Raw genomic sequence first — 18,051 nt, 5'->3', positions numbered from 1 at the left:
GGAGGAACTACCTTGATGAATCCCGGCCGGACCTGAATCCACCACAGAGAATGCGCCGCTGGATCGCGAATGGACCGGGTAAGTAAATCTGCCCCATTGATGCAGTGAGACAAGTGATTTGGTTTAGATGAAAGTCTATGTTAGAAGGAAGGAGGCCATGGATAAGGAATATAAGAAGATCCCACAGTCCCGGTGCCTGGATCTATGGGTAATGTCCCTGGTGTATCAGGACCACTGTGTCAGTGCTTTGTTTACAATCCTTGATCCTGGTGGTAAATGTCCTTTAATTGTGACAACCAGTAATTCTGACAATGAACAAGTTGTGACCCAAATACGAGAGGAGCTAAACATCAGGTTGGTCCGGTCCGGTCTGGTGCTGTTTGTGGACAAAAGCAGCCCTGTAAATCTACAGCATGGAGGGGCTCTGGTAACATCCCCAGGTCCATTAGCATAATTTGAAAAGTTGATTTTAGAAGAGACCATGGGTAAGAAATATAAGAAGATCCCACAGTCCCGGTGCCTGGATCTATGGGTAATGTCCCTGGTTTATCAGGATGGATTTTCCTGGTAGTTTTACTTTAAACTTTAGAAAACACAAAGCTACAAGTGGTAAAAAGTTTCCAATCCAAATGCATTTTATAAACATTTCGGGAGGATGCTGGGATAAGCTTGGATGATAAAGTAAGAGGGGGTAATAAATATAGAATAAATAAAGAAATTTATAATGAAATATAAAATAAGTTAACTTTTTACTGACATAGCCACTATGCCGGGGGTCGTCACCCAGTGACCATAGCAAAGTTTATGGAAGGTAAAGCCCCTTTAGCTGAAATAGGCTACAAAAATACATACCCCACCCCTTATTTTAGTGCATATAACACACATAAAGTGAGTCCAAACTTTTGCCCTTTATCCAGGGATATCCGTAACTATTTTGGGACCCTCCAGACATGTCAATTAGTTATGTTGTGATGATTTTCATGGATCAGGCAACATGATCCCCACAACCAACATGGCCGCCGTTACACGTGTCGTGACTGGAGATTTCCTAATGAAAGGTTTCGTCCGAGCGGTGCCCCATGGCCCTCACTGTGTAGAGAGGACGTCAGAGGAGTAGTTGGAGCTGTGAGAAAAGACTGAGCTGTTTTCCCATTCGCTGTCACTCATCCCGGCTACAGATTCCAGAGGAGACGCCTCAGGTCCCTGTTTTTGTGGTTTCAGTGAAGCCTCGAGTTGCACACATCGTTCCCGGACCTGGAAGTTTAAAAAAAATCCGGTCAATCATGTCCTTCAAAGCTGGAATCACCACTTAACAAACATTTCAGGATCCAGACTCAAATCCTCAAAGAACCATAAGGGCAGCTTATTGACTCATCTTAAGGGCAAATACAGGAAGAGGTTAGACACAGCCCACTTCACTGCTACTAAGGAAGATTTGTGACAAGTAGCTCCAGAAGAGAAAATGCCATAACTCTGGAAAGAAAAAGTTGAGCAGCACATCATGAGCACCGTTCAGTTTATTTTGAAAGAGTGACTCTTTATATTACAAAACAATTGTGGACCTCCCATCCTTCCAGAATCAAGTTGTAAATTAAATACAAAGTTAAGAAACTTCCGAACAGAAGCTTCAGTTCCTCACTGTACTTAAGATGTCAATCTCCTGCTGTCAATGAATGGGAAATTCCTGAAAACCTATTATAATGAGGACTACAGGGACAATTGGCTTAGGTCCACCAGCACTATGTCCACTATGATGACTGATGTGATATCTAAGGAACACTATATGAGAGCTGTATTCTTCTGTACGGTGGAAGTTTAGTCACTGTTTGGACAAGTTAAGAGGTGCTCTACTGCCTAGTAATAATGGGATGAGGACTTGTCCCTATCAAGACTTGTTAGGGAAGTGGAACTTACCATATCAATCTGTCGAATCAAAGATGGCCGAATCTCCAGCTCTAGCTGCCAGTCACAACTGACTATGCTCTGATGGAAATTTTCTAGATCAAGCTGCCTCTGCAGTTTCTCCAAACGCCTTTGGTTCTCCAGGTTGATATCAGAAGTTTCTTTACCATCCTTCTGGCTTATCTGTTTCAGCTCACTCATGTCTTGTTCCAGACTCTGTAACTTGTGCTTGGTGTCTTTCACCTGCTGCTCCAAGGCCTCGGCTCGTCCGGCTCTCCATAAGAGAAACATTAGATGTTCCCTCAAGTCTTTCAGTTCGGCTTGGGTCTCTTCATTGGCCGCAGACTCGGTGGCCCCAAATATTTTTCTCCCTTCTTCCAACTGAAATTTATAGTCATGACTCGGTGGTGGTCCAACACTCGAAGGATTCTTATTCTGAGCTTCATGGAGCCGGATCCAGTTCCGAGCTAAATTAGCGATCACTAAACTTTCTTCAAATATATCTGGAATACAATGCAGCAATCCAGTTGAATTGGAAAATCCATGAGTATCCCGTCTGTTGGGGCTTAGCAGAAGGGCCCATCTACGCCGATGGTGGAAGAGCTGCCGAGCGGTGCTCACAATGTTACTGGGGGACAATGGAATGGGTGAGGGTACGGTTATAGTCACTGCCTCATCATTGATATACAGGTTATCACACAATCGGAAAACCACGTGGTCATCAAATGCTTCTTTCATGGTCCTAAGATACTTAAGGTAAGAATCCAACCAAGAGAAGTAGCTCCTTAGTTGTGCCCCTTCTTCTCCAGTGGTGCAGGTAGACTGGGCATACTGGTTGATCTTCTCCCAGCTGTCAAGGTTCTCCTTGTGGTCTTCAGAGGCTAAGGACAAGGCTCTTTGCAAAGTTTGCAGGTCAAAGCTCACACGACACTTCTGGACCTGCTCCTCGAAGGCTTTGATTTCCTCTCGCAATGAAGAGTAAAGTATTTCCATGCTGGAGACACCTCAAGACCCTGAGACCACGTCCCACACTACATATTTATGTTTATTTACTCCGCAATTTGTCCATTTTGGTCTAAGTTTGAGAAAAGCTTTCCAGTTCTTGCTTCGCAACCATAGAAAGTCCTTAGATGTTTCTGGATTTGTAGTCCTTGTAGAAAGTCCTTGGATGTTTCTGGATTTGTAGTCCTTGTAGAAAGTCCTTGAATGTTTCTGGATTTGTAGTCCTTGTAGAAAGTCCTTGGATGTTTCTGGATTTGTAGTCCTTGTAGAAAGTCCTTGGATGTTTCTGGATTTGTAGTCCTTGTAGAAAGTCCTTGGATGTTTCTGGATTTGTAGTCCTTGTAGAAAGTCCTTGGATGTTTCTGGATTTGTAGTCCTTGTAGAAAGTCCTTGGATGTTTCTGGATTTGTAGTCCTTGTAGAAAGTCCTTGGATGTTTCTGGATTTGTAGTCCTTGTAGAAAGTCCTTGGATGTTTCTGGATTTGTAGTCCTTGTAGAAAGTCCTTGGATGTTTCTGGATTTGTAGTCTTTGTAGAAAGTCCTTGGATGTTTCTGGATTTGTAGTCCTTGTAGAAAGTCCTTAAATGTTTCTGTATTTGTAGTCCTTGTAGAAAGTCCTTGGATGTTTCTGGATTTGTAGTCCTTGTAGAAAGTCCTTGGATGTTTCTGGATTTGTAGTCCTTGTAGAAAGTCCTTGGATGTTTCTGGATTTGTAGTCCTTGTAGAAAGTCCTTGGATGTTTCTGGATTTGTAGTCCTTGTTGCTCTCTCAGCTGTCTCAGGTGTATCTCACCTTTGCTGAGCTTTACTCACTCACTGTCTGGTTTCCTGGCAACTTCCGGACAGGTTCAGACCTGCTGCTACAACTTTTTGTTTAGTTTCTAAGTGACGACCCGTCTGGCCAGTGCTCATTGTGAGGCCGGTGATTGATGGCTGATTTATGGAGACAGAACGCTGGACATTACACGGGATTGTTGTGTTTGTAATCTAGTGCAGAGAATTGTGTAAATTTACTTTTCAGCGCTCGGTGTAATTCGATTAAATTGTACGTGTATATATTCCTGAAGGAAATGGTAACCATGAGAGAACTATTACATTACAGAACAAATCCCCCCCCCCAAAAAAAAAAAAATCATAGAAATCCACTGACCATGGAACTTGGAACATTTTCTTATGCAAATACCGAATAAGGACAGTACCAAATATGGGTCGTTTGAATCACAGGTAATGCACAAGACCCTTCACCACACCCCGAAATAAATACAGACCCCAGACCTGGTCTCATGAACAAATATAATGAAAAGAGCCCTAAATAAATACCAACCCCAGAAAAAACAGACTCATAACAAGAATCCTAAGCAAATACAGAATTGACTCATTCCGACCCCTGAACTTTCCAGAACAACTGAATAAATACAGTCTCCAGGCCAGAACCCAAAACAAATAGGCCGGGTTCACACCCAGAGTTTGCGTTGCGTTGTGATCGTGGATACGTTTCTACTGAACCAGGATAGAGGACCACGTGTTAGGGATAGGGATGGCCCCAACGCTATGCTGGGTCCCCCAGGCACCATCAAGGTGTTGCTGCTCTCTGGAAGGGATGGTTAAACCTGGAGCCCCCCAATGGGAAATACATCCAGAGGCTCCGGGTCTGCAGTCAATAGTTTCCTTCTTTACTGAAGAAATTCAAGTGCAAAGCAATACAAACCAATCACAGGGCTGACATCTCCAATCTCCTCCCTGGTAGAAAAAGGGTTAATGCCGAGGAAAGGACGGGGCCAGCTGTCCCTCTCTTTCTCAGAAAGCTGGTCCCCTGGTCACAGGCTGGAGCCCGGGATCTATGGCAGAGGATCCTCATCTCAGCTTCTTCTAGTAGTCTACTTCTCCAAACTCCGTTTCCTAACTGCAAAACACTGAGGACTGGGACTGTTCCCCTTATAAACCTTCTACCAGGGAAGGACTGGTTACATTACAGTGACAAAGCGTTCTCCCATAGACTTACATTGAGTCCCCATAATATTCTATGGCAGCAAGATTCTAGAGTGTAAACAACTTTCCAGACACCACCTGTCACTCTAAAGGTCTAGATATCTGGCAAACGAGTCGGCAAAACGATCTCTACTATAGTTGTGGAAAAATACTCCTAGCTTCTCTTTATGTAGAGATACACAGTCAGAAATGTCCCTCTATGTTCATTAACCCTTTCTACTAGTCTATATCCAGATACTGTAATAATAAACAGAATGAATATAACAAAACACTATAGATTAATGCACGTTAACCCTTGATGTGAAATAAAGTAAGAAGTGCTGAAGTAAATATTACAATGTCCACAAATGTCCAAAAGTTCAGCGCTCCTCTGATCCAGGTCACTACATATTGTTTACGATCGCATGCATCTCAGTGGAAACGCATCTGCATTTGGACCCAGCCCCTCCCTGTAACCTTTGCGTTGCATGTACGCCCAGCTTTACTGATCCAAAACCAAATAGACATTAAACCAGAACCCTAGTATTTAATTTATACCCCATTACTTTAGCTAGGGCACTCCATCACACGTTTGTTACCAGAGCTCCTCCGTGCTCTGTTTTCACAGGCTGTTACACTGTCTCCCCTCTCCTCTGCAATTCAGCACTTCCCCCCTTCCTTTGCCTCCTGTAATCTCACACAGGGAAGGGGGAGATGTACTCCTGTACAGTGTAACAGCCTATGAAGCTACCGCATGGAGGGGCTCTGGTGATTCCCTCAGAGCCCTTTTGGCTCATTAGCATAATTTTAAAAGTGATTTTAGAAGGAAGGAGGCCATAGATAACACATATTATACAATAACCACAGTCCCGGTGCCTGGATCGATGAGTAAGTGTCCCATGATGGATTTTTATGGTAGATTTTCTTGAAATGAATGCAAATCCTAACAAGCTGAATTTATCCAAATGTAGGAAGAGTGAGGAAATCGGGCGCAACCTGATTTGGTATATTTGTTGGTGAGCTTTGTGTAAGTCAGTACCTTCTGTGGACCAGCAGAGGGCAGAGTCCCTACATCCCCTGACACCAGAGTCTAGGGGAGTCTTTAGTAATTCCCAATCATCCGTCTTATTTGGTGCTTCAAGAGTCAAATAACAACTGTATAGTATATGGCGGACCCCATTGTGTTATTAGGGGTTTTAGGACCCCCTGTCTAGAAGGTGGGATGCCGTTTCATTGCCTGGCCCTATTCTGCACAATACCAAGTTTACTGGTTTCCCATCACTAACCTGGTAGTAATCATCCCTGCAGCGCCCCCCGCTGTCCATTATCCAAGACTAAGGTCAATACTGAACACCTTGGCACTAAACTGGATATAAAAACAGCTACGACTGTTTCCCTGCAGCGCCCCCGCAGGTGAATTGGAGCATTACACATTTGAAATCAATGGGATTTCTATGAAATTCATGAAGCTCCTGGGTCGTCTCAATGTTCTGCTCATAAATAAATGAGGAACCTCTCTATAAAATTAATTTAATCAGTTATTAGTAAGTGTATCTGCATCCGGATGAAATTTGGCTAATTAATAAGGGAACATTCACTTGGATATTGGCGCATCTTCCTCCCGGTGATAATAAATCATCAGATTTACCCTGCACACACGACCGTCCCCCGGGCAATGCCTCCTCCGTGCTCAGGACACAATCCACTATCATTTGTCGCCATTACTAGGCAGACGCTCACAGCAGGGGCCCGGCCCCTGGGGGCTCATTCACAATGGGGCCACAGGTTAGTAACTGAGATATAATATATCCATTGACATGCTTGGTCATCCCCCCTCCCCTGTATACATCTCACCCCCCCCCCTCCCCCCTGTATACATCTCACCCCGGCATAACCTCTTTTATCTCCATGTTCGGCTTTTAAGTGACTTAAACTTTTGCCCCTGGATGTGCCCCTACTATTTATGATGCTCATCTGTTCTAGATGCTGCAAAAGATACAGGATCAAACCCAACAGAATATTGTTTTTACCGTCCTTTCGAAGTGCATTGCATATAAAAGGCAGATTTGCTGTTCAGGAGACTGGGAAAGCTGGATTACAACTGTATGAGATGGTATAAGTTTAGTGCTACTCAGCTTTCTCAAAAAAAGATACGTTGTAAACATCCCATTGTTGCACATAATTGGTCGTTGTGTTTCACATCTTCCATGTTGCCAACTTTGGACCAAGGCTTCCAATTTAGAACTTGGAGCCCAATATTTTGGGAAAATTGTCATAGCCCAAGAGGCTGCACTTCCATATTTTATACAGTAATGAGTGATTTTACCATTTGCTGACTGAAATGGATTGTCCCCCTTACTGTCATATTTTGTATGGGTATGCAAAGCAGTCTTTAAGTGCAGTGGGGGCGGAGCCAATTTGCCTGACTTGCTGCATTTGCTCTAGGTCTCCTCCATCATCACTCACTACCCAATTCTAGCGCTTATCTGGTTACCCACCTGTCTATTGATAAAACTTACAAATTAGACCCGCCCCCAGTGCACTTGCAGACTGATCTGCATATCCATAAAACGCTGATTATCATTGCATTGCTTTGTTGGTTTATGGTAAGTTTCCGCTTCTATTAAAGGCTCCAATATGACTCTATTACTGTTAGCACGAAGCCGGCTGCAAGGATAGGTGCAGTGCGGCCATGACAGGCAGGGATGAGAGGAGAGAAAATGATGGGTGGAGTGGTCTTGGGGGGCGGAGATTTTAGTCTAAGTGGATAGGTGGGTTTGAACTGGGGGGAGGAGATAGTGAGGGGTTTATATAGGAGGATTAGGAAGGGCACGCCATCTTTTGGCTTTAGAAAATTGTCCCACCCACCCTCCCTTAGTTTTGTTTGTATCAGGGTCACTTATGTGGTTTCTGGGAGACGGGATACAAGTAGTTATATATTCTTTTGTCCAGTTGGGTAGGGTCAGGTGAGTTTAGGATGTGTGGCGGGGGCGGGGTTCTTGGCAACAGCTAATTCAATTGGTAAAGTGGATAACAGGTGGAGAAAAAGATGGTGTGGTTATTTTAAGTCCGGAAGTTAAGAGGATTTTTGCCAGGATCCTGCATGGGGGTGGCCTCCCCTTTTAGGACCTGTTGGTTTTATTAAGTTTGATGGTTAGTCACCTCTGCTCGCGCCACTGGCTAGGAGGTTGGCGGCTAGTGGTTTTTGGTAGTTGTGACATCGCACGCCGAGCGTGCTTTCTGAGCATATATATATATTGGTTTAAAAGGCACCGGACGAATATAACTATGGAAATATTGGTGGCAATTCGTGGAAGCTGTTGTCAAGGACTCTGCTCACCCATCATTTTAATTTTTGAAAAAAGAATTGTTATATGATTGTTATATTATTGTTTTTTAATAAAGTTTGTTTTTTACAGATTGTAAACAATTTCAATAAAGGCTGTGACCAATCACCTTCCAATTCAAAAAGTTGTATGTATGTTTATTTATTTAGTTAGAGGGGGTTGGTCAGGCAGATTCTTTTACTTTCCTTTCATCTCTAATCTTACCGAGTCAGCAATTGCCTGGGTCATGGTTTTGGGGGAATTTTGGACTTGACAGGTTCCCTTTAAGAGCCCTTTCATTGACATTATAAAGATTTGCATATCACAAAGTGTTACTAGATATCTCCCAGCTCCGGATGTCCTGATATTTTACACAATATTTCGAGAAGCCGTGCGCCCTCCCGAAGCCTGACCTCACGTGATGGGGGTGATGCACTCGCCCCTCCATGGCCCGGGGTCACTTCTGAGTTGTACGGTGCGGCACTTCCCTAATTCATGTTGTTATTGCAGACTCTGCGGTTTCCTGGTTGGAAATTTCACTTCCTCTTCTGCCCAGTTTTATTTTTAAGGTGGAGGCGGGCGACATCTTCTTCCAAAATATTCTACTGGGTTTCACTTCCGCTCAGTTCGCAATTAGGGCCAAGGTAAAGTTTTTAGTTTCGCAGAACAGTAACACTGAAACTGCAACCGCCCACTTATCTGAGCTGCAGTACCACTTACAGCCTATGGACAAGGGGGGCGCTGTTTCTGGAAGAAAGTAGCCATCTGTACTGTCATCCCCATCCTAAGTTACACCAGAGCCTCCCCAGACGCCATTAATCAGCTCCCTGTCATCGCAGGATTTTACTGTAGCAGCAAATGGTTAAGATTTCAGGACTCGCAGCTAATTAAGGATCTGACGGCTGATTTCATACTAATTAAATCTGAACAAATAGAGGGCATACTTACAGTGTCTGCCATCCAGTCTGACAAATGCATCCATCGGGGGAGGGGAATCGTCACTACGGCTAAATTAATTTACTGGGTATCATTGAATTATATGAGGAGATCCAATATAACATGAAGGCGCATGATGGAGGGGGCCGGGGCGAGACTCTGACCCACCGCCCATACATCACAATCATGGAGAGGCGTCGGGTCACCCATTGTACCAATGTAACAGGGCACAATACTGTGAGAGGAACCTATTGGGGCTCATTTACTAAGGGTCTGAACGCCGCACTTTCGTCGGGTTTCCAGAATATTACCAATTTGCGCCGAATTGCCCCGGGATTTTGACGCACGCGATCGGATTGTGGCGCATCGGCTTTCACGTGACAGAAGTCGGGGGGGGGGGGGGGGGGGACGTGGCCGCCGGAAAACACGATGGATTCGGAAAACCGCGGAATTTAAAAAAATATTTGGGTCGCAAGAATAGCACTCACATGCACCGGGACGAAGAAGGTGAACTCCGGCGGACCTCAGCGCAGCAGCGACACCTGGTGGATATCGGCCGCACGACCTTAGTGAATGCCGGCAAGCTCCGAATCAACGTCGGACAACGCGCGGGGATCGCAAATGGACCGGGTAATGAGCCCCAATGTGTATGATTTCTCTGAACCTCTCATTACTCACTATTCTGCATGTAGGACCTGGCATATAATTGATCAGCCGGACACTGGATATATATGAAGAGGTCGGAGCTTCCTGATATAACCAATGCTGTGGGAGGGCCGGGGCTTAAAGAGGACCTGTCAGGTCGATTTGGGACCCTACACCATCGAAACTGTGGTTTAAAGTCCCAAATCAACCTGTACAGGGTCAGACTGGCCCACTGATGTACCGGTACCGATGACGCCTTTTGGCTCTGCCCCCTGTTGTGTGTTGGCCCCGCCCCTGTCACCACTGATTCCGTCCCCAATGTAGTCGGGACTTTAACTGTATATAAGTTTTAGGGGCCTCAATTAAAAAAAATGATACTTATCTAGATGTGAGTCTGATGAGGCGCATTGGACTCCTGCAGATCCCGCGCTGGTGCCTCTTCTCGTGTTATATAAAACTTAGACCCTGGATAATAACATTTTCACATTGCGAATTCTGATGCTGTGTGTGTGAGATTTGGACAACTTTATGAGGCTGCAGATTTTCTCCATTAAAATTCTGTACGTTATTGGACGCCTTTAGGGTCTGGTTTTTTTTTTAAATCACATTCTGGGATTCAAGAGACCCCACACTTTTAGGGCCCATGTTACCCTTAATCCAACACTAGAGCAAGTGTATGATAAATCCCCCCCCCCCATTATGAATAAACGTGACATTGTCTTCCCTTTTTAGGGCTCTTTCACATCCGCGTTGTATTTCACGTCCCTGGTTCAGTGATTTCCACGGATGCCTCACAAAGCCATTGATTTCTATGGGTGTTTTCACATTGGCTTGTATTTTCACTGATCCGTTGAGTATAAACATGACATGACTTCAGTGTCTTCCCTTTTTAGGGCTCTTTCACATTGACGTTTTTCACATCCGTGGTTCAGTGATTTCCATGGATGCCTCAGAAAAGCCATTGATTTCTATGGGTGTTTTCACATTTCTATCTTTTACTCCGTTGTTCATTAAAAAATTATGAAACGTGTCCAATTTTCTCATGGAAGCAGATCATGGAAAGCAATAGAAGTCTATGGGTCTGCAATAAAAATAGATGCAAACTGTTACAGGGGAACATTCTTCCTAACTGGACGCTCTGGGAACTGAGTAAAAACCCAAACCCCAAATCCCCTTTATCACAAACTTCCTTTTTTTTGCGGAAACGGAGGCAAAACGAAAGAAAAACGGAGACAAAACCAATGGATGCACAACTGACGCTGAGCACCAACGCCAATGTGAATGAGCCCTAAGAGATTTCAATGAGATCTTAGAAGGACTCATGTGAAACCTGTGGAATATTGTCATATTTTTATAGACAGGAGAATCCTTGCAGCTTGTAGTGAAGGTCAAGAATTTCCGGCCCATTGCACTTGTCTAGATGGAAGAATAAGATGACATTGTAGGAGAAGTGATGTTCCTCAATCCCGATTCTGCTGACCCGAGCTCCTCCACTTCCTTCTCATTATCAGCCAGTCAATGCACTAATTACTGTATGGATCACCAATCACCAGCGCGCACGCCGCCTGTCACTCCTGTCAATCAACAAATCCACATCGGCAAAAAAAAAGTGCAAAGTCCTGTCATCACCTCTTAGAGGAACCGGACTGGAAACCACAAGCTGAGGGAAACATGGCGGCCTTCTACTTATAACTGCGCCAAACATGTCTCTAGGTCATGCAGAGTATTGCAGCTTAGCTTAAGGCAGCGATGGTGAACCAGTGCCCAAGCTACAACCAAAACCCACGTACATGTCGCAAAGTGCCAACATGACAATGTAAGAAGTAACTTATTGATCTCTGCTGGTTTTAATCGTATTGGCGTCCTGAGGTCACCAATACAATAGAAAGATGATGGAGACATTTGGATTGTAGCTTCCCTCCAGGGTCCCCTGAAGAGGAAGGATCAGGGGGCTCAGAGCAGGAGCTCCAATGACAAACCACCTCTATCCACACCTTCCCGCTCCTCCTGTAGTCCTGGCAGCCAAGCAGCGCTGAGCTCGGCACATCCTGGGCTGTATTGGATCACAGGAGGAAGCCTTTAGTCCTAGCTGGCAAACATGTGTTGGGGTGAAGCTCTGGGTGCCCACAGAAAGGGCTCCGAGTGCCACCTCTGGCACCCGTGACGTAGGTTCGCCACCACTTGCTTAAGGGCTCTTTCACATTGGCGTTGTTCTTTTCACATTCATGGTTCAGTGATTTCCACGGATGCACCACTGCGCCATTGTTTTCAATAGGTGTTTTAACATTGATTCATTTTTTCATCCGTTGTCCGTGGAAAGAAATTATAAAAACATTTACGTTGTTTGTCACACAAGACAATATCGCACTTTTGTCGGACTGTTTTCGGGATTTACGCAGCTTTGACGGGTATTTAACAGGTGCTTGCGCTGGGATTGTGTCGCACACGATCGGATTGAGTTGCCGCGCTGCTTTCATGCGACAGAACTGGTGGGGGGTGAAAGCAGCGCAGCTGCAGCAAAATCCGATCACATGCGACACAATCCCAGCGCAGACACCTGTTAAACACCAGTACCAAAGCTGTGCGAACCCCGAAAAAGGAGAACACTCCGATCCACGATCCTTAGTACATGAGCCCCTATGTCTTGCAACTCCTTTACTTTCTAGAAGAAAAGTGATTATTATAGGGAAGGTTCTGGACTTTCTGCTGAGCGCATCACAAATCTCTCATCTGTGTACTGGTTCTGCTGACAGACTTCCATTGTCCTGCCCGGCCCTCCATGCGGGCGAAGGAAGGAGCAGTCATAGTGATACATTGTAGAGATATGTGGATAGCGCAGGATAACGCAACATTCCCATTTCCCTGTAACTCAGCGCAGGCTCCATGTTAGTGGCTGATTCAGGACGATGCAATGCAGACCCTCCCTGCCCACCGACCCTGGAGGTAGATAAGGTCCAATGATTTAACCACACAGAAGAGATCACTGACTGATACACACATCATACCGGAAGATACAGCGCCATGGAATGTGTTATATACTCACCATGGAATGATAAAAAGTTCTGCAACTTTACAATACACTATAGTGTTATAAAAGGGAACCTATCAGCAGGTGTGACTATGCAGACTGCAGCCAGTGTTAGGGATTGTCCCTGGAGAGATGTGTCATCCTACCTCCAGTGCTCTGAGGCATGTCCTCACACTGCTGTGCTCTGTGACAGGCCAGGGGTGTAATTAGGAGAGACAAGGCCCCATAGCAGACTTCTGAATGGAGCCCACTTCCCCCTTAAAAATATACATATTTGTGAACTTGCACAGCACATACACACCAAATACACAAATACAGCATATACACATATATACATTATATACACACCCAATGTGGGCCCCTGACAACGTGGGCCCCATAGCAGCTGAAATGACTGCTACCTCTGTAGTTACGCCCATGTACAAGGATATCCTTAGACACCCCAGGAACTTGGAGAAGGTACAATCCTGGAATATAAATCCATATATCACAGTCCTGCTGCTACTAACAACATACATGAACGTAGGATTATTACACATCTCTCCAGAGACAGTACTCGAAACTGTCTGTAGGTAGCGCAGTGTGAGGGCCCCCTTCCCCAAGTGCACTTGGAGAGGTTACAATCATGAAATATAAATCCATATATCACAGTCCTGCTGCTACTAACAACATACACAAAGTGTAAATACCTTATTCTGCCTGCAGTCACTACTGCTGGTGGGTTCCCTTTAACACTTGCATTGCCATAATGAAGAACTCCTCCTCAATCCCCATTGTTGTGGTACCAGTCACAGTGTTGTCTCTATCTGTGATATATTCACCTGCGCTGTAGGATTTTTATTATGTCATGGCTGCTCGGGGTGAGCGGGTGCTAAATTATTTATATGGCCACTCCTGGGAATTTTGCATAATCCTTACACAAAATGAATTCCCAAGGACATCAGCGACATGACGGCATTATTAATTCATAAGCCAAGGCGCTGCTTGTTCAGGGGCTGCTGGAGGTCGGTAGAGGCTGCGGAAAATACTGGCAGGAGAACACAGAATCTTCTATGTATCCATAAGGGAACATAGGGATGTGGAAAAGATATGGACCCCTATAATAACTATTAATTCTTACTTTTTTGGGGCCCCATGGATTGGACCCTCAGTAATTAGTATAATATGTATCAAAATGTATCAGACTTTTCCATCTCTAACACTTGTATCCAGAGATGTTACTAAACGTTCTATACTGCCCTCTAGTGGAGTGCAATTGTGTCCATTTTTTTTTTACTTTTTCAATTGTGGTTAAATTGGTCAGATGATGTCAATTTAAAAAGTCCCAAAAATTGTTGCAATCCCGCTGGGGGAAACTTCTTAGGGTGCGGTCACACGTCGCATTTACTGCTGTTAACACTTGCGCTTACAAAAGGAAACTGTTAACACATTGTTAACACGTGCATTAACATTTGCGTTTTTAAGCAGTAAACGTGACGTGTGACCGCACCCGTAGGGTGGAAGATCAGATGCATAAAAGTAAATTTGTCAGACCCCAGTCAGATTAGACAATTGCTGGAAGTGCAATTCCCCGATCCCATCATGTAAGCGGCTTCAGATCAGATTCATATCGTGATGTCATTGCTCTTCTAATGGATTTCTTTCGCTCTGAGATCCCGGGAGAGAGAGTACAGACCTGCGATAATGCAATGATATCACTGAGTCCCCCTCGGACCCCTAGACTGAGGTCAGAGCACAAGGCAGAGGAGATCAGGGAGGGGAAGGAAGAGAGGTCAGGGCGAGGAAAGGGAAGAGGTTTACAGGAGGCCGCAGATGGAGAGCCAGGAAAGGCGAGCACCAGGGGACGGCACACAAGAGATGGATCATGTACAAAGGACGCACACATGTAACATATATGCAGGATATAGACCTGATTGTTCAATCCCAACATCAAAAGACTCCAGCGGAGAGACCCCCGCAACATCAGCCCTTTACATCTATAGAGAGTAATACCACCCAACATTCCTGGAGGCAAACCTACCGCAGAGGGGGTGTCCTTCCAAATACTACCCTAGGTGAAAAATCTCTCATGTTATTTATCATTGTATAGCGGTATTATCTGAGAATTGAATTGCAGTATTATGTACTAACACTATATGGCAGTATTATATGGGAACTCTATGGAAGTCTTATGTGACATCTGTATGGCACTGCTAAACGGAGACTGAGTGGAAGCATTTTATGAGATCTACAGTATATGGCAGTGCTATACGATACATAAGCTGCAGTATTATCTGAGGACTATATAGCATTATTATTTGAAAACTATATGGCAGTAATACGTGGGAAATATATAGTAGTAGTATGTGAGAACTATATGGCAGTAATAGGTGGGAAATATATAGTAGTAGTATGTGAGAACTATATGGCAGTAATACGTGGGAAATATATAGTAGTAGTATGTGAGAACTATATGGCAGTAATAGGTGGGAAATATATAGTAGTAGTATGTGAGAACTATATGGCAGTAATAGGTGGGAAATATATAGTAGTAGTATGTGAGAACTATATGGCAGTATTTGTGAGAACTACTGTATTTGACAGTTTTATGTTCCAACTACAGGCGGTCCCCGGGTTACGTACAAGATCGGTTCTGTGGGTTTGTTCTTAAGTTGAATTTGTATGTAAGTCGGAACTGTATATTTTATAATTGTAACCCCAGACAAAATGTTTTTGGTCTCTGTGATAATTTGATTTTAAAAATGTTGGATTGTTGTAAGAACCAGGATTAGTAATAAATCTTCATTACAGACGCCTGTGATATCTGTTACAGCTGATTATTGTAGCCTAGGGCTAAAGTACAGTAAATTACCAATTACCAGAGGTCCGTTTGTAACTAGGGGTCGTCTGTAGGTCGAGTTTTCTTAAGTAGGGGACCGCCTGTATATGGCAGTGTTATTTGACAACAATACGGCAGCAGTATGACATTATTAGGTACCGTCTATATGCCAACATTATCTGACAACTTTTTGGCGGTAGTATGTGAAAACTTTATTGCCGAACTACTGTACTTGGCAGTTTTATTATCCAACTATATGGCAGTATTATTAGGCAACATGGCAGTAGCGTGGGGAAACTTTACTCCAGTATTTATGAAAACTCCTGTAGACAACATTATTATGTACCAACTATATGGCAGTATTTTTAAACAACTCTTTGGCGGTAGTATGTGAACACTACATGGCGGTATTTTTTGCGAGAACTCAAAAACCATACATTAGTATGCACTAACTATATGGCAGCATTATATGTGAACTAAAAACATATTGGGGGATATTTATCATACGCTGGCGCTCGTGCCCCGCCGCTGCAAATTCGCAGCCCGATACATGAAGAGGCTTCTGCCTCTTCATGTATCGGGCTGCCAGCTGCGCAGCGTTTATCCTACGCCAGGCCCTGCCTGGCGTAGAAAAAAACGCAACCGGCGACTTTTCACGTATGAAAAGTCGCCGGCAGCAGCGAGTGCGCAGGCGCGGGGACAGTAACGCCCCGCGCCGGCCCACTCTCGTCCGTCCGCGCCCCCCCCCCTTCACGCCCCACTGGCGTGAAGGTGGCGGATTGGGGAAAATAATCGCAAAAGCTAGCAATAAGCTAGCATTTGCGATTATTTCAGGGCCTCTGCGCCAGTGGCGGTGCGCAGAGGTCCTGATAAATATGCCCCATTGTGTGAGAAATATACAGTAGCACTATGTGAGGACTATTTGGCAGTAATATGTGAGAGCTGTATGGCGGTATTATGTAAGAATTATGGGGTACGGCAGTATAGGAACTATATGGTGGTATTATGTGAGAGCTATAAAAGTACACAGTAGTGTCATGGAGTATTATTTGGATATGCTACTGGGGTAGCCGGCACTACGCAGACCTGTGTGCATTACTGCATTACATGAGTTGTACTGTATATGTGGAGTATTACATAGTCACTAGATGGTGGTATTATTTTAGACATGAATATTTTTTGGAATGGGCCCTATACCCCAACTTTGCAGGGGAAGCTATATCAGTATTATATGTCAGTATAATGGTCTAATGACAGGGTCACGTCAGTATTATTTAAGCATTATATGGCGGCACAATTTCATATCTGCGATAGAATCATGAGCCAACTTTGCTTGTTGCCCCGGGCACTACCATGGAACTTACTGGACGACAAATCCACTTAATCATTCATGACTTTAGGAAAACTAAGTGACAACCCCGAGGGGAGCTGCGCTGGTTGTCACCCAGCTTTTCCAGATACAGAATAGTCATATCTATAATATGATGGAAGATTACGACTGTTTGCATTTCAGTTTGCTCAACACTTGGCCAAGCAATTGGCATTTAGTAAGGATGCGATTAATACTTGGGTGGTGTTAAGTGGCCGTACAGACCCGGATACAAGATTGTGTTGACTTTGGCCTTGTCATTCAGTGTAACGAGGGAGAGAGGTGCACAATGTCCCCTCCACTCCCCGTCACAGACAATTGAGTCCAGGAGGCTGAGGCTGAGCTCGCTCAATGGGCTCTGAAGTGGCTAATCATAGCCCGACCGGAGAAGAGGCCGCCCCACACTACTCAATATCAGCGTTAGGAGTTTAGGGGGTTAAATTAAGGGAAAATCTATGGAAATGGAGAATGAGACAGACCCTGGGAGGAGCAGAGGATGAGCAGCGGATTATCAAGTTTCATGGTGTAATTGGATTTACTGCATGTGATGTGACAGATCCCCCTCCGATGCGTCTAATTACTTCATGTCATTTCTACATGAGACCAGACTGAGGACAAAAAAACAGTTCTGCACCCAAATATGCTGTCTCTGCTCCCCACCCCCAGGCACCCTTCCCCCTCCCCCCGAGGGCCCATCAATCCTTTCCCATTGCCGGGTGCTGGGCTACTTCTACTCATGGTTTCAACTGTAAAAAAGTATCAAAAAGTAACTGTTGGTACCATGTGACAAAAGTGGTAAACTGGGTCACATGTCCAAACTGCTCAGAGCCCCTCCGTGATGCACTTTCACAGGCTGTTACACTGTGCAGGAGCACTTCCCCCCTCCCATTGTGTGAGATTACAACAGGCCTTGGCAGAGGATGTGCTGACGGAGCAGATGGAAGGGGAGACAGTCTAAGAAGCTACAGAATGGAGGAGTTCTGGTGGTCCAATCCCCTCTCCCAGGCCTTCTGCTTCATTAGTATAGTTTTAATAGTTGATTTTAGAAGCGAAGGAAT

General features: G+C 44.6%; 1 protein-coding gene across 1 annotated transcript; it reads right to left on the bottom strand.

Annotated features, from left to right (window-relative positions):
• Nucleotides 1-666: 666 nt before the first annotated feature.
• LOC140074968 (uncharacterized) lies at nucleotides 667-2,903 on the bottom strand. Its single transcript, XM_072120355.1, has 2 exons — nucleotides 1,915-2,903; nucleotides 667-1,254 (listed from the first exon to the last, which is right to left on the bottom strand). The coding sequence occupies exons 1-2, from the start codon at nucleotides 2,893-2,895 to the stop codon at nucleotides 1,087-1,089; spliced, it is 1,149 nt and encodes a 382-aa protein (XP_071976456.1). The 5' UTR covers nucleotides 2,896-2,903; the 3' UTR covers nucleotides 667-1,086.
• Nucleotides 2,904-18,051: the final 15,148 nt, after the last annotated feature.

Source organism: Engystomops pustulosus, chromosome 8 (assembly GCF_040894005.1).
Source record: "Engystomops pustulosus chromosome 8, aEngPut4.maternal, whole genome shotgun sequence".
NCBI lineage: Eukaryota > Metazoa > Chordata > Amphibia > Anura > Leptodactylidae > Engystomops > Engystomops pustulosus.
The sequence above is the reverse complement of the archived record's forward strand: the minus strand, read 5'-3'. Positions and strand labels throughout refer to the sequence as shown.